The 15,682-nt window shown below is 45.5% G+C and overlaps 1 protein-coding gene across 1 annotated transcript in view; it reads right to left on the minus strand.

The window, feature by feature from the left end:
• LOC124046497 (protein unc-79 homolog) overlaps nucleotides 1-15,682 on the minus strand; it is a 45,419-nt gene that overhangs the window by 14,786 nt on the left and 14,951 nt on the right. The window contains 19 exon segments of the mRNA XM_046366922.1: nucleotides 1,933-2,095; nucleotides 2,301-2,483; nucleotides 2,753-3,042; nucleotides 3,577-3,645; nucleotides 4,138-4,317; nucleotides 4,540-4,741; nucleotides 5,056-5,237; nucleotides 6,015-6,172; nucleotides 6,405-6,553; nucleotides 6,847-6,926; nucleotides 7,233-7,383; nucleotides 7,507-7,734; nucleotides 8,028-8,243; nucleotides 9,612-9,755; nucleotides 11,866-11,989; nucleotides 12,230-12,420; nucleotides 12,650-12,880; nucleotides 13,080-13,251; nucleotides 13,651-13,880. Of these exon segments, the coding sequence (XP_046222878.1) occupies nucleotides 1,933-2,095; nucleotides 2,301-2,483; nucleotides 2,753-3,042; nucleotides 3,577-3,645; nucleotides 4,138-4,317; nucleotides 4,540-4,741; nucleotides 5,056-5,237; nucleotides 6,015-6,172; nucleotides 6,405-6,553; nucleotides 6,847-6,926; nucleotides 7,233-7,383; nucleotides 7,507-7,734; nucleotides 8,028-8,243; nucleotides 9,612-9,755; nucleotides 11,866-11,989; nucleotides 12,230-12,420; nucleotides 12,650-12,880; nucleotides 13,080-13,251; nucleotides 13,651-13,880 (3,343 nt within the window).

The raw sequence follows: 15,682 nt of genomic DNA on the forward strand, positions 1-15,682 counted from the left end.
TTCTCTTCCTCTGTATCCGCTGCTAAAGCCACTTTCTATCACTCTAAATTTTGAGCCTCTGCCTCTAACCTTGGAAACTCTTTTCCACCTTCTCCTCCCTCCCTAATCCTCCACCGCCTCCTCCTCCCTCTCTGCAGACAACTTTGTCAACCACTTTGTCAACCACTCCTCATACACTCAGCCTATTGAGTCCTCTGGTCCCACTCGCACAGAAGTACCCTACGCCTTAATCTCTTTCTCCCATCTCTCTTCAGATGAAATCCTGCGACTAATGAAGTCCGGCAGCCCGACAACCTGCTCGCTCGACTCCATCCCCTCCTCCCTTCTCCAGACCATCTCTGGAGACCTTTTCCCATTCCTCACTTCCCTCATCAACTCATCCCTGACCACTGGCTGAATCTCCTCTGACTTCAAAATGTCCCGAGTCCCTCCCCTCCTCCAACTCTCGACTCCTCTGACGTCAAAAACTACAGACCGGTATGCCTTCTTTCTTTTCTTTCCAAAACACTTCAGCGTTCCGTCTCTGACCATCTCTCTCGCTATCTCTCCCAGAGCGATCTTCTTGATCCTAACTAGTCAGGTTTCAAGATGGGTCCCTCAACCGAAACTGCTTTTCTCTGTGTCACGGAGGCTCTCCACACTGCCAAATCTGACTCTCTCTCCTCTGTTCTCATCCTTCTAGATCTATCTGCTGTCTTCGACACTGAACCATTAGATCCTCCTCTCCACCCTCTCAGGGCTGGGCGTCTCAGGCACTGCACACTCTTGGATTGCATCCTACCTGGCAGGCCGCTCCTACCAGGTGACGTAGAGAGGATCTGTGTCTGCACCATGTACTCTCACTACTGATGCACCACATACTCTCACTATTCTCTATACACCAAGTTACTCGGCGCTGTCATGTCCTCCTTCATGCTCTACAACGTCCAAAGAATACGACCCTACCTCACACAGGAAGAGGCGCGGGTCCTAATCCAGGCACTTGTCATCTCCCATCTGGACTACTGCAACTCGCTGTTGGCTGGGCTCCCTGTTTGTGCCATCAAACCCCTGCTACTTTTGCAGAATGCAGCAGCGGTTCTCAACTTTCCCAAGTTCCCCCATGTCACCCCGCTCCTCTGCACACTCCACTGGCTTCCAGTCAAAGCTTGCATACACCACAAGTCCCTGGTATTGCCTACGATGCAACAAGAGGAACTGCCCCTCACTACCTTCAGAGCTTCCGAGTGGACTGCATCTCAGGCACTGCATCTCAGTGTTAGAGGCATCCCTACAGACCCTGGTTTGATTCCAGGCTGTATCACAACCGGCCATGATTAGGAGTCCCATAGGGCAGAGCACAATTGGCCCAGCGTCGTCCGGGTTAGGGTTTGGCTGGGGTAGGCCATCATTGTAAATAAGAATTTGTTCTTAACTGACTTGCCTAGTTAAATAAAGGTTAAATGCTGAAACCATACACCCCAATCCGAGCACTCCATTCTGCTAACTCTGGTCTCGTGGCCCTCCCACCCCTACAGGAGGGCAGCTTCCACTCAGCCTAGTCCATGCTCTTTGTCGTGGCACCCCAATAGTGGTACCAGCTTTCCCCCTGAAGCTAGGACAGCAGAGTCCTTGCTCATATTTCCGAAAACATTTGTAACTCTACCTCTTCAAAGAGTATCTTAAATAATCCCACAGCACCACCCTCGCATCCACTCCTCACTTTATTGAGGAAAATGTACTTACTATGACTGTGATATGTGGTTGTATCCCCGAGCTATCTTATGATAAATACACTAACTGCAAGTAGCTCTGGATAAGAGTGTCTGCTAAATGACTAAAATGTCATGTAAATGTAATGTATGTCCAAAACTCTCCATTCTTATTCCCGATCATTTAAAACAAAAGCCTATATTTACAATCCAGGCATGTGATAATCGCTGTTGTCCCCACCTTTCTCTTTGTCGTTGTAGCGGCTGATGTTGGAGTTGTCACTATAGAGGGGTCCAGCAGTGGCATGGGGCCTACAGCTGTGGTACTGGGCATTCAGGGTGTTGATGGTGATGTGGATCAGGTGCAGAACCCCTTTACTCACATCCATATCCCTGTAGGGGTACTGAGACCACACACAGGATCGATAGAAGTGAAGGGTAAGAGAGTACAAAGCAACTTAATATATATAGATTAGCTGTCCTCAATATTACATTTTCACAATTACAGGTAATCAATTATAGACACACTGCATCTATAAAGTTTACAATGTAAACACATTCACATGGTGAATAAGATTTCATTATATTCCAACTGTGGGTGGTGTGTACCTTGTAGAGGATGACCAGCAGGGCTTTGAGCCACATCTGTCTGATGTGTGGCTGCAGGGCCCAGAGAGAGCAACGCGGCGGCTGCTGGAAGTAGTGTCTGAGCTGGGGACAGGTGCAGTACTTCAACACCTGGACCACCAGAGGGAGCAGCTGCTTCCCCAGCCCAATGTTGTAGTCCATCACCTGGAGGAGATATCACATCACACCAGGTTCTTCTTGATGCTTGACAGATTGTCATAATTCACATCATTCAACAGCAGCAACACAATACTTCAAACTTTACAGTGGGAAACAATCTGAAAAACTCCCATCTTTCATTTACTCCCAACTGAAGCAGGATTTCTCTCGGGATTAAACTCTAGATTTACTCAAGGATTGTCTTTTAAAACAAATGTTAGAACTAGTACAGCATTAACTCAGAGTCATTTATAGGGTTAATGATATCCTCTAACCTGTGCGATGCCAGCAATGAAAGCATTGAAGCAGGTGGAGGTCCTCATCTTTTGCGGTGCGATCATGAAGCAACCCTCCTGCTGGTCATAGCCCAGCAGCACATACAGATGGCGCTTCACCGAGTTGAAGGCCTTGGCACTGCCGATGTCTGCCTCAGCACTGCTCTTGTCTTTGGCCATGAACTTCATGAGTACCATGATGAGCTGGTGCACCGTCTGGTGATCTATCCCAGCATCCTCTGGGAGCAGGTCCCTGATGACCGAGTCATCCTCCATTGAGGGGCTGTGGCCTTGGAGAGGGGCCAAAGGATCAGGGTTAAAAGGCAGGAGGAAGCGTGCTGCCGACATGGGAGCGGATGGAGAGGAGAGGGGCGGTGAAGCAGGGGAACAAAGCTCGGGGGAGGGTACGACAGTCACCTAACTTGGTCTACATTTGGCAGGGTGATTACCTATATGGACGTCACTTTAACATTGTCATGGAATATGTCAAATGCAAACGGAAAATGACAAGCTATCAAGATAGCAAGAGTAAAGGACTACCCACTGGGCACAGATGTCAGTTCAACGTCTACTCCACATTGGTTCAACGTCATTTCATTGAAATGGCGTGGGAACAACATGAATTCAACCAGTGTATGCCCAGTGGGTATCTATGAATTTTTGGATGAAAAGCAATGAATGTCAGTGAAGAGCAAACATTGCTTTTTCATCAAGTTTCCTGATGCCCATCAACTTTATCAGTAGCCATAAGTAAGTCATATGATGCGATTATGCTGAAGGGAATGTTGATCTGTTTCTATATTTAGATTTGGGTTGTTATTTACCTGGCAGGACTTTCTCTATCATATCTCCCAGAGTCGGGGCAGAGTGCTCTTGCCTCGTAAGCCTTAATGCTAAAAACCACACATGAAGAATGCAATTTAGGAGAATGTTCTTGGGAGGTAGCACAGGACACAAGTCTGAGCTTCCAGATAACCCTATACATCCCAATGTCTCACACCATTCACATAAAGTGATCCTAATATGTTTTTGGATGCTGAGACTTTTCCGAGTTATTCTATTAATCATTTCACCTCCACTTGCTTACTCAAGCTCAACAACCACACAGTCTAAAGCCAACAGTAAACCCCCTCTCCCAGAAACTCAGACCGCATCCTGTGCAGGGTCAATGAGGAAATCACAGAGAAGACAAAAACCTCTTACCTCCAGCAAGATAACAAATCACTGAGATAATATGCAATTGAGTGAAACAAACAGGAATAAAGATTTTGTAGGTATACTAACAGAACAGAGGTGAATAGATGCCGAGAGAAACAGTAGAAGCATGGGACAGACAAAAGCTGAGACCTACGGACTAGTAGCCTAACCAACCGATGGACACTCACGTAGTCGGTTACACAGAGTCTCTGGGAGGGAGAAGGCTCGCTTGGTTGTGGACGGGCCCTTGATGCTGTCACGGAGGGAACGCACACTCTTCTGGCGGTTCCTGGCAAAGCGAGCCCGTCTGATTTTCCACATCGCTGCATCACTAAGGTTGGCCACGTTGGTGCGCACAGCTGTGATGGCTGACAAGGAGAGGCAAGGAAGGAAAGATAAATAACATACATCAACGTGCCGATGTCTCATAACACTTAACACACCTCCACCACACGAACATGAACTGTAATGTTCTGATTTCACAGGTTTATGTTTCCCTACATGCTTGGTTTGTTGTATTGAAGATAAGTCATAGTGAAAATTCTATTCTGCAGATTATGTAACTGATAAAATCCCCCAGCTGGGCATACTAGTGGGGAAAGGGAACTCCTTGTTGCAGTCCAGGTGTAGCTGGGCCTCCAGGGAGAGCGTCTCAAAGCGGTTGACAAAGAACTCCCAGCTGAGGGCAGGGACTTCCTGCTTCAGGTGGTGCAGCATCAGCAGCTTGCTGAGGATGATGGGCCGGTCCCTCACCACCGTGTCGAACTGGAAGTCCAGGCACAGACACAAACCCTGCAGACACACAAACACACAGACACAGACATACAAACACACAGACACAGACACACAAACACACGGACACAGACACACAAACACACAGACATACAGAAACAGACACACAAACACAGACATACACAAGTGTTAGCACTGCACTTACATGTTTTTGTGTTATTCATCAATAGAAAATTGTTTTCTGACTTGCTGCGAAGCAATTTGTCCTCCAGGACAAGAAAGACTCCATACACGTTATCAATTGTCACATGAAAAGTGGTTGTATGGCAGTTTAATAGTATTTATCTTGGCCTAGATAGTTATGTGTTAATCACCTGTAGTGCTGGGCTCTTTATGGTGTCCAGCAGCAGCCTGGCGCGTGTGGCCACAGCCGGGTTGACATCCTCCACAGAGGCCAGGAAGCTGCAGAAGGCATGTGCCAGGGAGTACTTCAGCAGGTGGTTCTTCGTCAAAGAACCAATGTCTAGGAACCGACAGAGCACCGCCACCTTCTCCACTGGGAGTTCCCATGACAACACAGACAGGGCACAAGACAACATCTCAGCGCCATGTCACATTTAGTTTGATAGAACACTGCAAAGGATAATGTTAAAAGCAGCATCACTCTAACAGTGATGGGTAATGTACTGTGTCACTAGATGGCAGTGTGGCAGTAGAGGGAGTGGAGATAGTATTATTGCAGCCAGATTGCATGTGGGCCATAGTGATGCTTTGGCACCCAACTGGTATCTTTTTGGGTTGATTTACACAAACAGGTAAATGACCATGTTTCAGAATAGCTAATATGAGGCCATAATTAGATCATTAAAATTCATGATCATCATCCTACGGTTCACGTGTGTACACAACCTGTAGTCATGACACATCCTTCCCCTTAGCAATTGTTCATGTTATTCTGCCATGTTACTTTGCAAGCAATATGCAATAAACATCTGCTTTCTATGCTGTTTGAAGTCAGAGTCTGTTAAATGACTTCATGTGAATTTAACAGACTGATATTATTATACTATATTCTAATCTGATTTAGTGGGGTTGGGTTAAATGCGGAAGACACGTTTCAGTTGAATGCATTCAGTTGTACAACTGACGAGATATCCACCTTTCCCTTGATTGGCGCTCTGTGACATTAAATGAAATCAAAGATAGATGTTTGTATCTATTCATATCATCACATTCCTATCATCACATACAGTACCCCCCCCCCCCCACACACACACACACACACACACACACACACACACATACGTGAGTTGAAGGCTCATATCAAATTCACCTGCTTCGAAGCGTATCTTCCAGTCCTTGCTGTTAAAGTTGCTGTCCACCAGGTTCCAAAAGATGTCTGCTCCGTGGGAGAGGGAGAGGGCATGCAGGAGCTGGGGCACGGCCAAGGAGGCCAGCTGGCAGAACTCAGACTTCAGCATGGCCCACAGGCTGGAACACACTATCACATTAGACACACACGCATACCTGGCTGCTCTTCGCGTATTTGATGAAGTTCAACTGACTTCAAGATCGTGATCAACGATTTCAGTTTCTGCATGTCGCTACATCTCATGGCTCAAGGCATGTTTAAAGAAAGTACTAGTGGATATTTCTGTAAACAAACAACAAGCTACGTGTGAAACTGCAGGAGGGGCACCATGCGGTGATGGTGACTGCTGACCTGGGAATGAGCATCTTCTCCTGGATGTGGGCCAAGAAATGGGGGTGGTCCTTACGGGCCAGGTACAGACATTCTCCGTGGAGACACAGGATATTCAGACAGTTCAGCATGTTGAACAGGATATCAGGCTCCTCAAACTTAGACATTTCCTACAAAGGGAAGAAAGGGTACATTTCCTACAAAGGGAAGAAAGGGTACATTTCCTACAAAGGGAAGAAAGGGTACATTTCCTACAAAGGGAAGAAAGGGTACATTTCCTACAAAGGGAAGAAAGGGTACATTTCCTACAAAGGGAAGAAAGGGTACATTTCCTTTGCCCACTCAATCTTTTCTAATGAGGATACAGGATTATTGTCTTTGATTAGGCATCTATTATATTCTATAGACAAGTTATATATTGACAAGATGACTTAACATTGGATAAAGGTGGACTGGCAGGTACCTGCAGAATAGTGTATATTAGCTTGAGAGACACAGGGAGCTGCTGGTAGGAAAACTTCTTATCAGCATTATTCTTCATTGCTGTAAGAGAGAAATCGTTGCTGTAAAAAGAGAGAATTCCCCAGCAGAGGAGAAACTATGCAGTGTTTCCTTTTCATGTTGTACGCAGCCTCTGAACTGTTACAGAGAAGTGTTCATCTCATATTTTATTCTTCATGTCATGAAATACATTTGGGATTAGATGTTGGTAATGCTGAGGTATTTACACCTACACAACTGAGAATGGTTCTGCTTGTGTTTCATCAGATCTGTATCAGTACACTGAGATATTCTGTACTCAATCCAAAACCCTTCCAGCCCAAGCTTTATTTCGCCATGAATACATACGTGGGTTGTCAGGAGAGTAACTTTGAATTGTAGGGTTGTCAGTGTGTGTGCTGGCAGGGTTGTCCGCTTCCTCTGCCCCTTGCTTTGTCCGTTGTTCAGGCCCAAACACTTGAGGCAACAGCAATGTGTCCTCCAAGATGTCTGTTGACTCCTATAGTCAAGACACAATAATGTCTACTGACAACCAAATACAGTAAGAATTACAGACCATTGAAAAACAATTGGACCGATTCAGGACATGCTGTTTTTACAGGAGTCTGCTTGTGTGTCTCACCACCAGACGTATCTCCTCCCTGGGGGTGAGTCTCTCCAGGAGCTCACAGCCTAGCTGGTAGCACAAAATGCTGGACTGGCACAGGCTGCACTCCAGAGCCTTCTCATCCTTCTGACAGGTGTGGGAGCCCCCCCACGGGGCCTGGAAGACGTTGTTGATGATGCCCACAATGTCTTTCCCCAGGCTGCTTTCCAGACCGAGCATCACGCCGTCATCCTGGAGCTCCATCTGAACAAGGACATTGTAGCTGGGTTTTTAGTGTCAGTTGCTCTGTCTTTTTTTTCTATTTGCTATTTTTTTTAGATTATGCACTTTGAGATGATTCTGTATAATGGAAAGCGCTTTACAAATGGATTAAATTATTATTAGAAGTAAGGAACCACTACAACATTGTTGAAAAGGAGAACCCACAGAAATAGAAAGTGGGACAAAACTCAGCTTGGTGGCTCTGAGGTATTCAATGAGGTATTGTAAAATGTACCAGTACTTGAACCCATGTCTGCAGTGTATGGGCTTGCCACCTGTTTGAGGATGAGGTCGAACATGAGAATGAAACAGCCCAGGTTCATGTCATCATCATCACAGTCCAGGTCCAGGGCACAGTGTCCCGTAGCATGGCCCAGGTTCTTAAAGGGGCTGCAGTGCAGGGGGCTCCGGAATGGGCTCCGGAACGGACTGGGGAACGGGCTCACAGTGTTGTGCGGCCCGAGATGGCCTGGATCTGAAACCACGCTTTCCTAGGGACACACACACACACACACACACACACACACACACACACACACACACACACACACACACGCACACACACACACACACACACACACACACACACACACACACACACACACACACACACACACACACACACACACACACACACACACACACACACACACACACACACACACACACACACACACAGGTATCATCGTTCCATAATTGTACTGTCATGAGATCTACCCTCCAAGTTATCAAAGTGTATTCAGGCGTAGAAATATGCTGTGGATAGATGAGCCAAAGGGTTTAACTTTCACAGATAAATCTGAATGATGGCAGAGCTCAATTAAGCCCCTTAAATAGAACTATATTTAGACTTCAGCAGTTACCAGGGCAACACATATGCCTGTGGATGGTTGACAGTAGAGGGTATCCAGCTAGCATATTTGGTTCCTTGGAAGTTGTAGGAACATACTTTTCTGGTTTGCCATTGGTTCTGGGAACGAAGGCAAGTTCCCTGACTGGTAAAACTGAACGTTTTTTTAACGTTCTGAGAACAGAAGTGAAAATGTTGCCTGTTCTGGGAGGTACATTGGAGGTACATTTTCAGGGAGGTTCTGAGAATGTTTAACTGCGGTTCCCTGAAAGTTTTCCTGGGAGGTTTGATAGGTTATTTTAAGGTAAATAAATAACGTTCTGAGAACATAATTCAATATGACTATTAATAACACTGCTTGCTTAGGTTAACTGTTCAAATGTTCTTTGAAAGTTACTAAGGTTTTCTTGTGGTTTTTTTTTTTTAAAGTTTTCTTGATGTTCTGAAAACATGACTTTAAATAGAACCATGAGGAAACCTGTAGGAAATGTTATGCTGAAGTATTGAAATTCCCACAATAGAACATTGTTTCTTAACATTCTCTGATCTATTTGAGAACATTCCCAATGTCAAACCAGTTGGAGAACGTTCCTAGAACATTACCAAAATATGCTTGAACTTTTAGGAAACATTCTGTTATAGTAATGAAATACCAAGCAAATAATGTTTTTTTGTCAAGTTCCTTAAATGTGCTGCCAAGCAACCAATCAGCTATCCTGCACAATTCCCAGAAAGTTATGGGAAGGTTGTATGCAAAATAACTATAGGACAACCACACTCTCACCAAGCTCTAAGAAACAGATGGTTCTCAGAACATTATGTGCTGGCTGGGTAAATAGATAGCAAGCATTTTCAGATTGTGGATGTAAACTGTATAGTTCCTCAGCTCATTTGTTCTACTCTTCTTACTGTTTCATTGAGAGAGAGGGGAAATTTGAGTGATAATAGCTTATTTCTGTGTAATTTAGGTAGTTTTGCATGGGAGTTGATGACTAGTACGATATCTCACCCTCCGAGCCTCAGTATTTTCACCAGATAGATCTGAGACTCGAGTCTTTCTCTGATTGGCCAGTTCCTTCACTGAGTTCACCCCGTCAAAGAACATCCCGATCAACAGCTGCAGAGGCACCACAATGTCCAGCTCTGACAACACCTGTGTCCAACCAGACACGCACACACATACACCAACAGGTACACAAACACACAAGATATCATGCAAAGATGCACACCAAACTCACATACAAGACACATTAATGACAACAGGTTTAGGTTAACAGGTTTACACACACACATAAAACACACAAACAGACAACAGAGACATTCAGAGAGGCAAAAGAGAAGACAATGTATAAGTAGTACTCTACACATATTCCTGTAGTATGTATGACCTATATGCAGGTGAAGTCGGACCTTAGCCAAATACATTTAAACTCAGTTTTTCACAATTCCTGAAATGTAATCTTAGTAAAAAATGCCCTGTCTTAGGTCAGTTAGGATCACCACTTTATTTTGAGAATGTGAAATGTCAGAATAATAGAGAGAATGATTTATTTCTGCTTTAATTTCTTTCATCACATTCCCAGTGGGTCAGAACTTTACATACACTCAATATGTATTTGCTAGCATTTGCTTTAAATTGTTTAACTTGGGTCAAACGATTCAGGTAGCCTTCCACAAGTTTCCCACAATAAGTTGGGTGAATTTTGGCCCATTCCTCCTGACAGAGCTGGTGTAACTGAGTCAGGTTTGTAGGCCTCCTTGCTCGCACATGCTTTTTCAGTTCTGCCCACAAATGTTCTATAGGATTGAGGTCAGGGCTTTGTGATGGACACTCCAATACCTTGACTTTGTTGTCCTTAAGCCATTTGCCACAACTTTGGAAGTATGTTTGGGGTCATTGTCCATTTTGAAGACACATTTGCGACCAAGCTTTAACTTCCTGACTGATGTTGAGATGTTGCGTCAATATATCCACATCATTTTCCTCCCTCATGTTGCCATCTATTTTGTGAAGTGCACCAGTCCCTCCTGCAGCAAAGCACCCCCACAACATAATGCTTCACGATTGGGATGGTGTTCTTTGGCTTGAAGGCCTCCCCCTTTGTCCTCCAAACATAACGATGGTCATTATGCCTAACAGTTCTATTTTTGTTTCATCAGACCAGAGGATATTTCTCCAAAAAGTGTGATCTTTGTTCCCATGTGCAGTTGCAAACCGTAGTCTTGCTTTTTTATGGCGGTTTTGGAGCAGTGTCTTCTTCCCTGCTGAGTGGCCTTTCAGGTTATGTCGATATAGGACTCATTTTACTGTGGATATAGATACTTTTGTACCTGTTTCCTCCAGCATCTTCACAAGGTCCTTTGCTGTTGTTCTGGGATTGATTTACACTTTTTGCACCAAAGTAGGTTCATCTCTAGGAGACAGAAAGCGTCTCCTTCCTGAGTGGTATGACAGCTGCGTGGTCCCATGATGTTTATACTTGCATACTATTGTTTGTACAGATGAACGTGGTACCTTCAGGCATTTGGAAATTGCTCCCAAGGATGAACCAGACGGGTAGGGGTCTACAATTTCATTTCTGAGGTCTTGGCTGATTTCTTCTGATTTTCCAAGGATGTCAAGCAAAGAGGCACTGAGTTTGAAGGTCGGCCTTGAAATACATCCACAGGTACACCTCTAATTGATTCAAATGATGTCAATTAGCCTATCTGAAACTCCTAAAGCCATGACGTCATTTTCTAGAATTTTCCAAGCTGTTTAAAGGCACAGTCAATTTAGTGTATGTAAACTTCTGACCCACTGGAATTGTGAAACAATCCGCCTGTCAACAATTGTTGAAAAAATGTCTTGTGTCATGCACAAAGTAGATGTCCTAACCGACTTGCCAAAACAATAGTTGGTTAACAAGAAATTTGTGGAGTGGTTGAAAAACTAGTTTTAATGACTCCAACCTAAGTGTATGTAAACTTCTGACTTCAACTGTATATATTCAGATTGAATTACTTTGGTGTCTGTTATCACAGTCGTGAAAGAAACCTTTCCACGTATATAGGACAGCAGGCTGTGAGTGCATATGGAGTCAAAAGCAAAATCCTTCCTCTCTCACTCTTAGAACTCCAGTCTCATGCTAGCCTTGTGACCCAGTTCCATATTCAGTACAGTCCCTGCCCAGGCACTCACACATCATGACAGCCTGTGCATTTCATTTCAACCACACAATATGAAATGGATCCTCATAAAAAGCCACAGGCCTTATACTCACATGCAGCCAGAGCAGAGCCTGCTCCTGCACAGAGGCTGGGTATCCTGAGAACCTGCAGCTAATGAACCCAAACATCTCCTCCATGGAGAAGGGCAGAGGGCACAGCTCAATGTCAAACATCTTGCTGCAGGGGGAGCAGAGGGGTGAGGAGTGAGGGGCCATGAGCATTTGGTATATCCCCTCTCAGGTGTATCACTAGCAGGTGGGACCATGGAAACCATTTTCACTGTGTGTTACACATAGTCACATATAATTTCACATAACATTCTATTATTCGCACAAGGCAGAAAATGATTTGTGCATGATCAGTAACCATAGGACACCATTGAACTAGGTGACTTGGAGGAGGTCCAGTATACAGTACCTGAGCACTTCTCTGAACTCCTTGAGCTGCTGGTCAGGCACCTCAGTGCGGATGGCCTCCAGCCACTCTGGCATGAAGCACTCCCATAGCGGTTGGCTGATCACATTGTAGGGGATCAGGCACAGGATCCGGTTCAGCCCCTCTTTCAGCTGGGTCACCGTGCTGCAAGACTTATCCCAGTAACCCCCCACCTGGGATATGGGTACATAGACACATACACAAGGTCAGGTACAGTATAACCAAGGGGGATATTCACCAAGAAACACAACCATCACACACTGTCCCTCCAGTGTGCATTGTCCCCAGAGAAACATTCCTAACCTCATACTACCCTACATTACACCTTTACAACCCCTCACGAACACTTACTGAGCTGCCTTTACCCTCCAACACCCCTTCTCCTTCCCCGTTCCTCCTCACCCTGGCAAACTCCACCGGCTTGGGCAGCAGGCACATCACCATGACGTCAAAGCGCACGTCACACACGGTCTTCAACCACTTGGTGACAAACTGGGGCTTGAGCTTCTCCACCAGGGAGCCCACCTCGTCGTCCATCATGTAGGCTGTGGAGTGGAACCACTGGAACACCATGCTCACCAGCCGCGCCAGGCTCTCAGTGGGCGTGTTCTCACTGGGGGTGCACAGGCTCACCTTCAGGGGTGGGGGCAAGGATGGGGTGTAACATGGTCAGTCAGGGGCTTCCAAGATCGGAGACGGATACGGTTAAAGCATTATACTGTTGCACTATGAAGAGAGTACAGCACAGGCTGGTAATAAGAGCCCAGACAGGTGTGTCAACATCCTAATCTCTCAACTGTGATAGTGAGTAATAGACCAGCGAGCCACGCACCAGGAACCAGATGCCAAACTGACTGAGGAGCCTCTGGTCGTGCTGGTCGTCCTCCTTGTTGTCAAAGTCGATGTTGTCCAGGGAGTGGTGGGAGGCAGACAGGCCCATCTGACGACGCCTGTTCAGCTCAAACTCACGCAGCTCCGCGTGGATCTCTGCCTCCTTCAGTAGACTGATGTTGATAGATGGATGGAGAGAGAGGGGGGATAAAGAGAGAGACAGACAGAAAGACAAGAGGGAGATAGACAGATAGTGATAGAGAGATAACTGTGGTTGTATACAGTGCTACTGTGAAGCATGCGGTTGGTTGCCTGTGTTGCCTGTGATGCTGTGACGCAGCGGTCGAAGGCACTGCATCTCAGTGCAAGAGGCGTCACTACAGACCCTGGTTCGATTCCAGGCTGTATCACAACCAGCCGTGATTGGGAGTCTCGTAGGGCGGCGCACAATTGGCCCAGCGTTGTCTGGGTTAGGGTAGGCCGTCATTTTAAATAAGAGTTTGTTCTTAACTGACTTGCCTAGTTAAATAAAGGTGAAATAAATGAAATGCACCAAATACAAATAAAAGTACCTGATAACAGCCTCCACAGTACACACCAACTCCTCTGCCCCACACTCGCGGGTGTTGATGGGAGGTGGGGAGGTCTGGTACAGATGGGTCTCCGCCGCAGTCCCCACCTCGCTGCTGTGGTGGTTGACATGGCAACGCTTGCAGTAGCGGACGGGTCGGTTGCCATGGCGCCCGCAGCAACCAGCTGAGAAGCAGGTGACAACTGCCCTCCTGACATGAGAGCTACAGTTCTACAAGACAGAGGGGACAATGAGATAAAACAACTCCTCGTATAATTTATAAACTGAGAAAATATAAGAATCCTAATAAACTGTTTTCACTGTGAAAAAAAGCTATCCTTAAAAGGTCCTATGCCTCAATAAATTAATTGATGTGTAAACGTCCTAAATTAAAAGAACGAGTTGTGTTCTTGTTGTGTGTGTATGCTAAAGAATAGGCTGCCATGGGACAGATAGCATCATTCTTAGATAGAGACTGTACTTTTAGTGTCTTATTGGTTTCAGCTGATCAGCCACTGAAACCTCTGGCCTTTCAAATGAACAGATCCTCTCCCTCTGTTCTCTTCCTTTCTTCTCCCCTCTCTCTCGGTTCTCTTCCTGTCTTCCCCCTTCTCTCTCTGTTCTCTTACTGTCTTCTCCCCTCTCTCTGTTCTCTTCCTGACTTCCCCCCTCTCTCTCTGTTCTCTTCCTGTCTTCTCCCCTCTCTCTCTGTTCTCTTCCTGTCTTCCCCCCTCTCTCTCTGTTCTCTTCCTGTCTTCCCCCTCTCTCTCTGTTCTCTTCCTGACTTCCCCCTCTCTCTCTGTTCTCTTCCTGTCTTCCCCCTCTCTCTCTGTTCTCTTCCTGTCTTCCCCCTCTCTCTCTGTTCTCTTCCTGTCTTCCCCCTCTCTCTCTGTTCTCTTCCTGTCTTCCCCCTCTCTCTCTGTTCTCTTCCTGTCTTCCCCCCTCTCTCTCTGTTCTCTTCCTGTCTTCCCCCTCTCTCTCTGTTCTCTTCCTGTCTTCTCCCCACTCTCTCTGTTCTCTTCCTGTCTTCTCCCCTCTCTCTCTAAAACATCATCATTTCAAACCTTGCTTACATTTGTATATGATCACATATACTGTATCTCACTATTATGCATGGGAATCCTTTGGAACAGATTTCTAAAATTCTAATCACTTGGAGCTGATTTACTGGTGTTTTTACAGTCTTCTATGTCCAACAAAAACAAATAAAAAACAACTTTGGTCAGATAACTTGGGGGGCCAAATAAAATCACCTGTGGGTTGGGGAACACTGCACTACAGTATATCTTATACTGTAACTGCAGAGCACTGTGAAAGCAATCCCTATTCTAGCTGTAACTCTGACAAGCAATCACATCTCAGATAGAACAATGATGTGTGTGCTGATAATGAGAGAGTTGGCGTGGATCCAGGTAAGAGCTTTCTGCAGTGGGACAAAGCCTATTGAAAAGGCTGTGTGAGGATTAAAACTACTGCTGGATGAACTAGATATAGGACAGCTGTTTCCCATGACAACCCTGGGCTGCTCAGCTTAGTCTTTTCTTTTGATTATACTTTTTAAACTCTGCATCGTTGTGAAGGGCTCATAAGCAAGCATTTCACGGTTAAGTCTACACCCGTAACATTTGATTTGATTTGATACACTACCTGACAGATTTGTGTGTCAGTCTCCGTGGGAACCAAGGGGGAACTTTTATGCCTTTGGACTGTGTTCCGGAACAAACATCATGCCCTGCCAGTTCCATTAAGACTGGACCATCCATTAGACAAGTAATGAACAGAGTGTTCGAGTGAATGGACTCTCCAGATGAAAGTGCACGGTACTTAAACACTTCAGAGATAAATGTGATGGTCTGCTATATGAAATGTCGAAGTGCAAGTTGTAGCTTCTTTGGGCCTCGTTAGCCTGTAGCAGGCTAGCATCGTGTTTCTTTTGCCACCACTTAAAATGACACAAGTGGTTATCTCTCTCCTGTCCTCAAATCAATTACACAGCAGTTTTACTGCTCATGGTTAAATGAACACTGGGTGGA

Source organism: Oncorhynchus gorbuscha, linkage group LG10, assembly GCF_021184085.1.
Source record: "Oncorhynchus gorbuscha isolate QuinsamMale2020 ecotype Even-year linkage group LG10, OgorEven_v1.0, whole genome shotgun sequence".
In the NCBI taxonomy this organism is placed as follows: domain Eukaryota; kingdom Metazoa; phylum Chordata; class Actinopteri; order Salmoniformes; family Salmonidae; genus Oncorhynchus; species Oncorhynchus gorbuscha.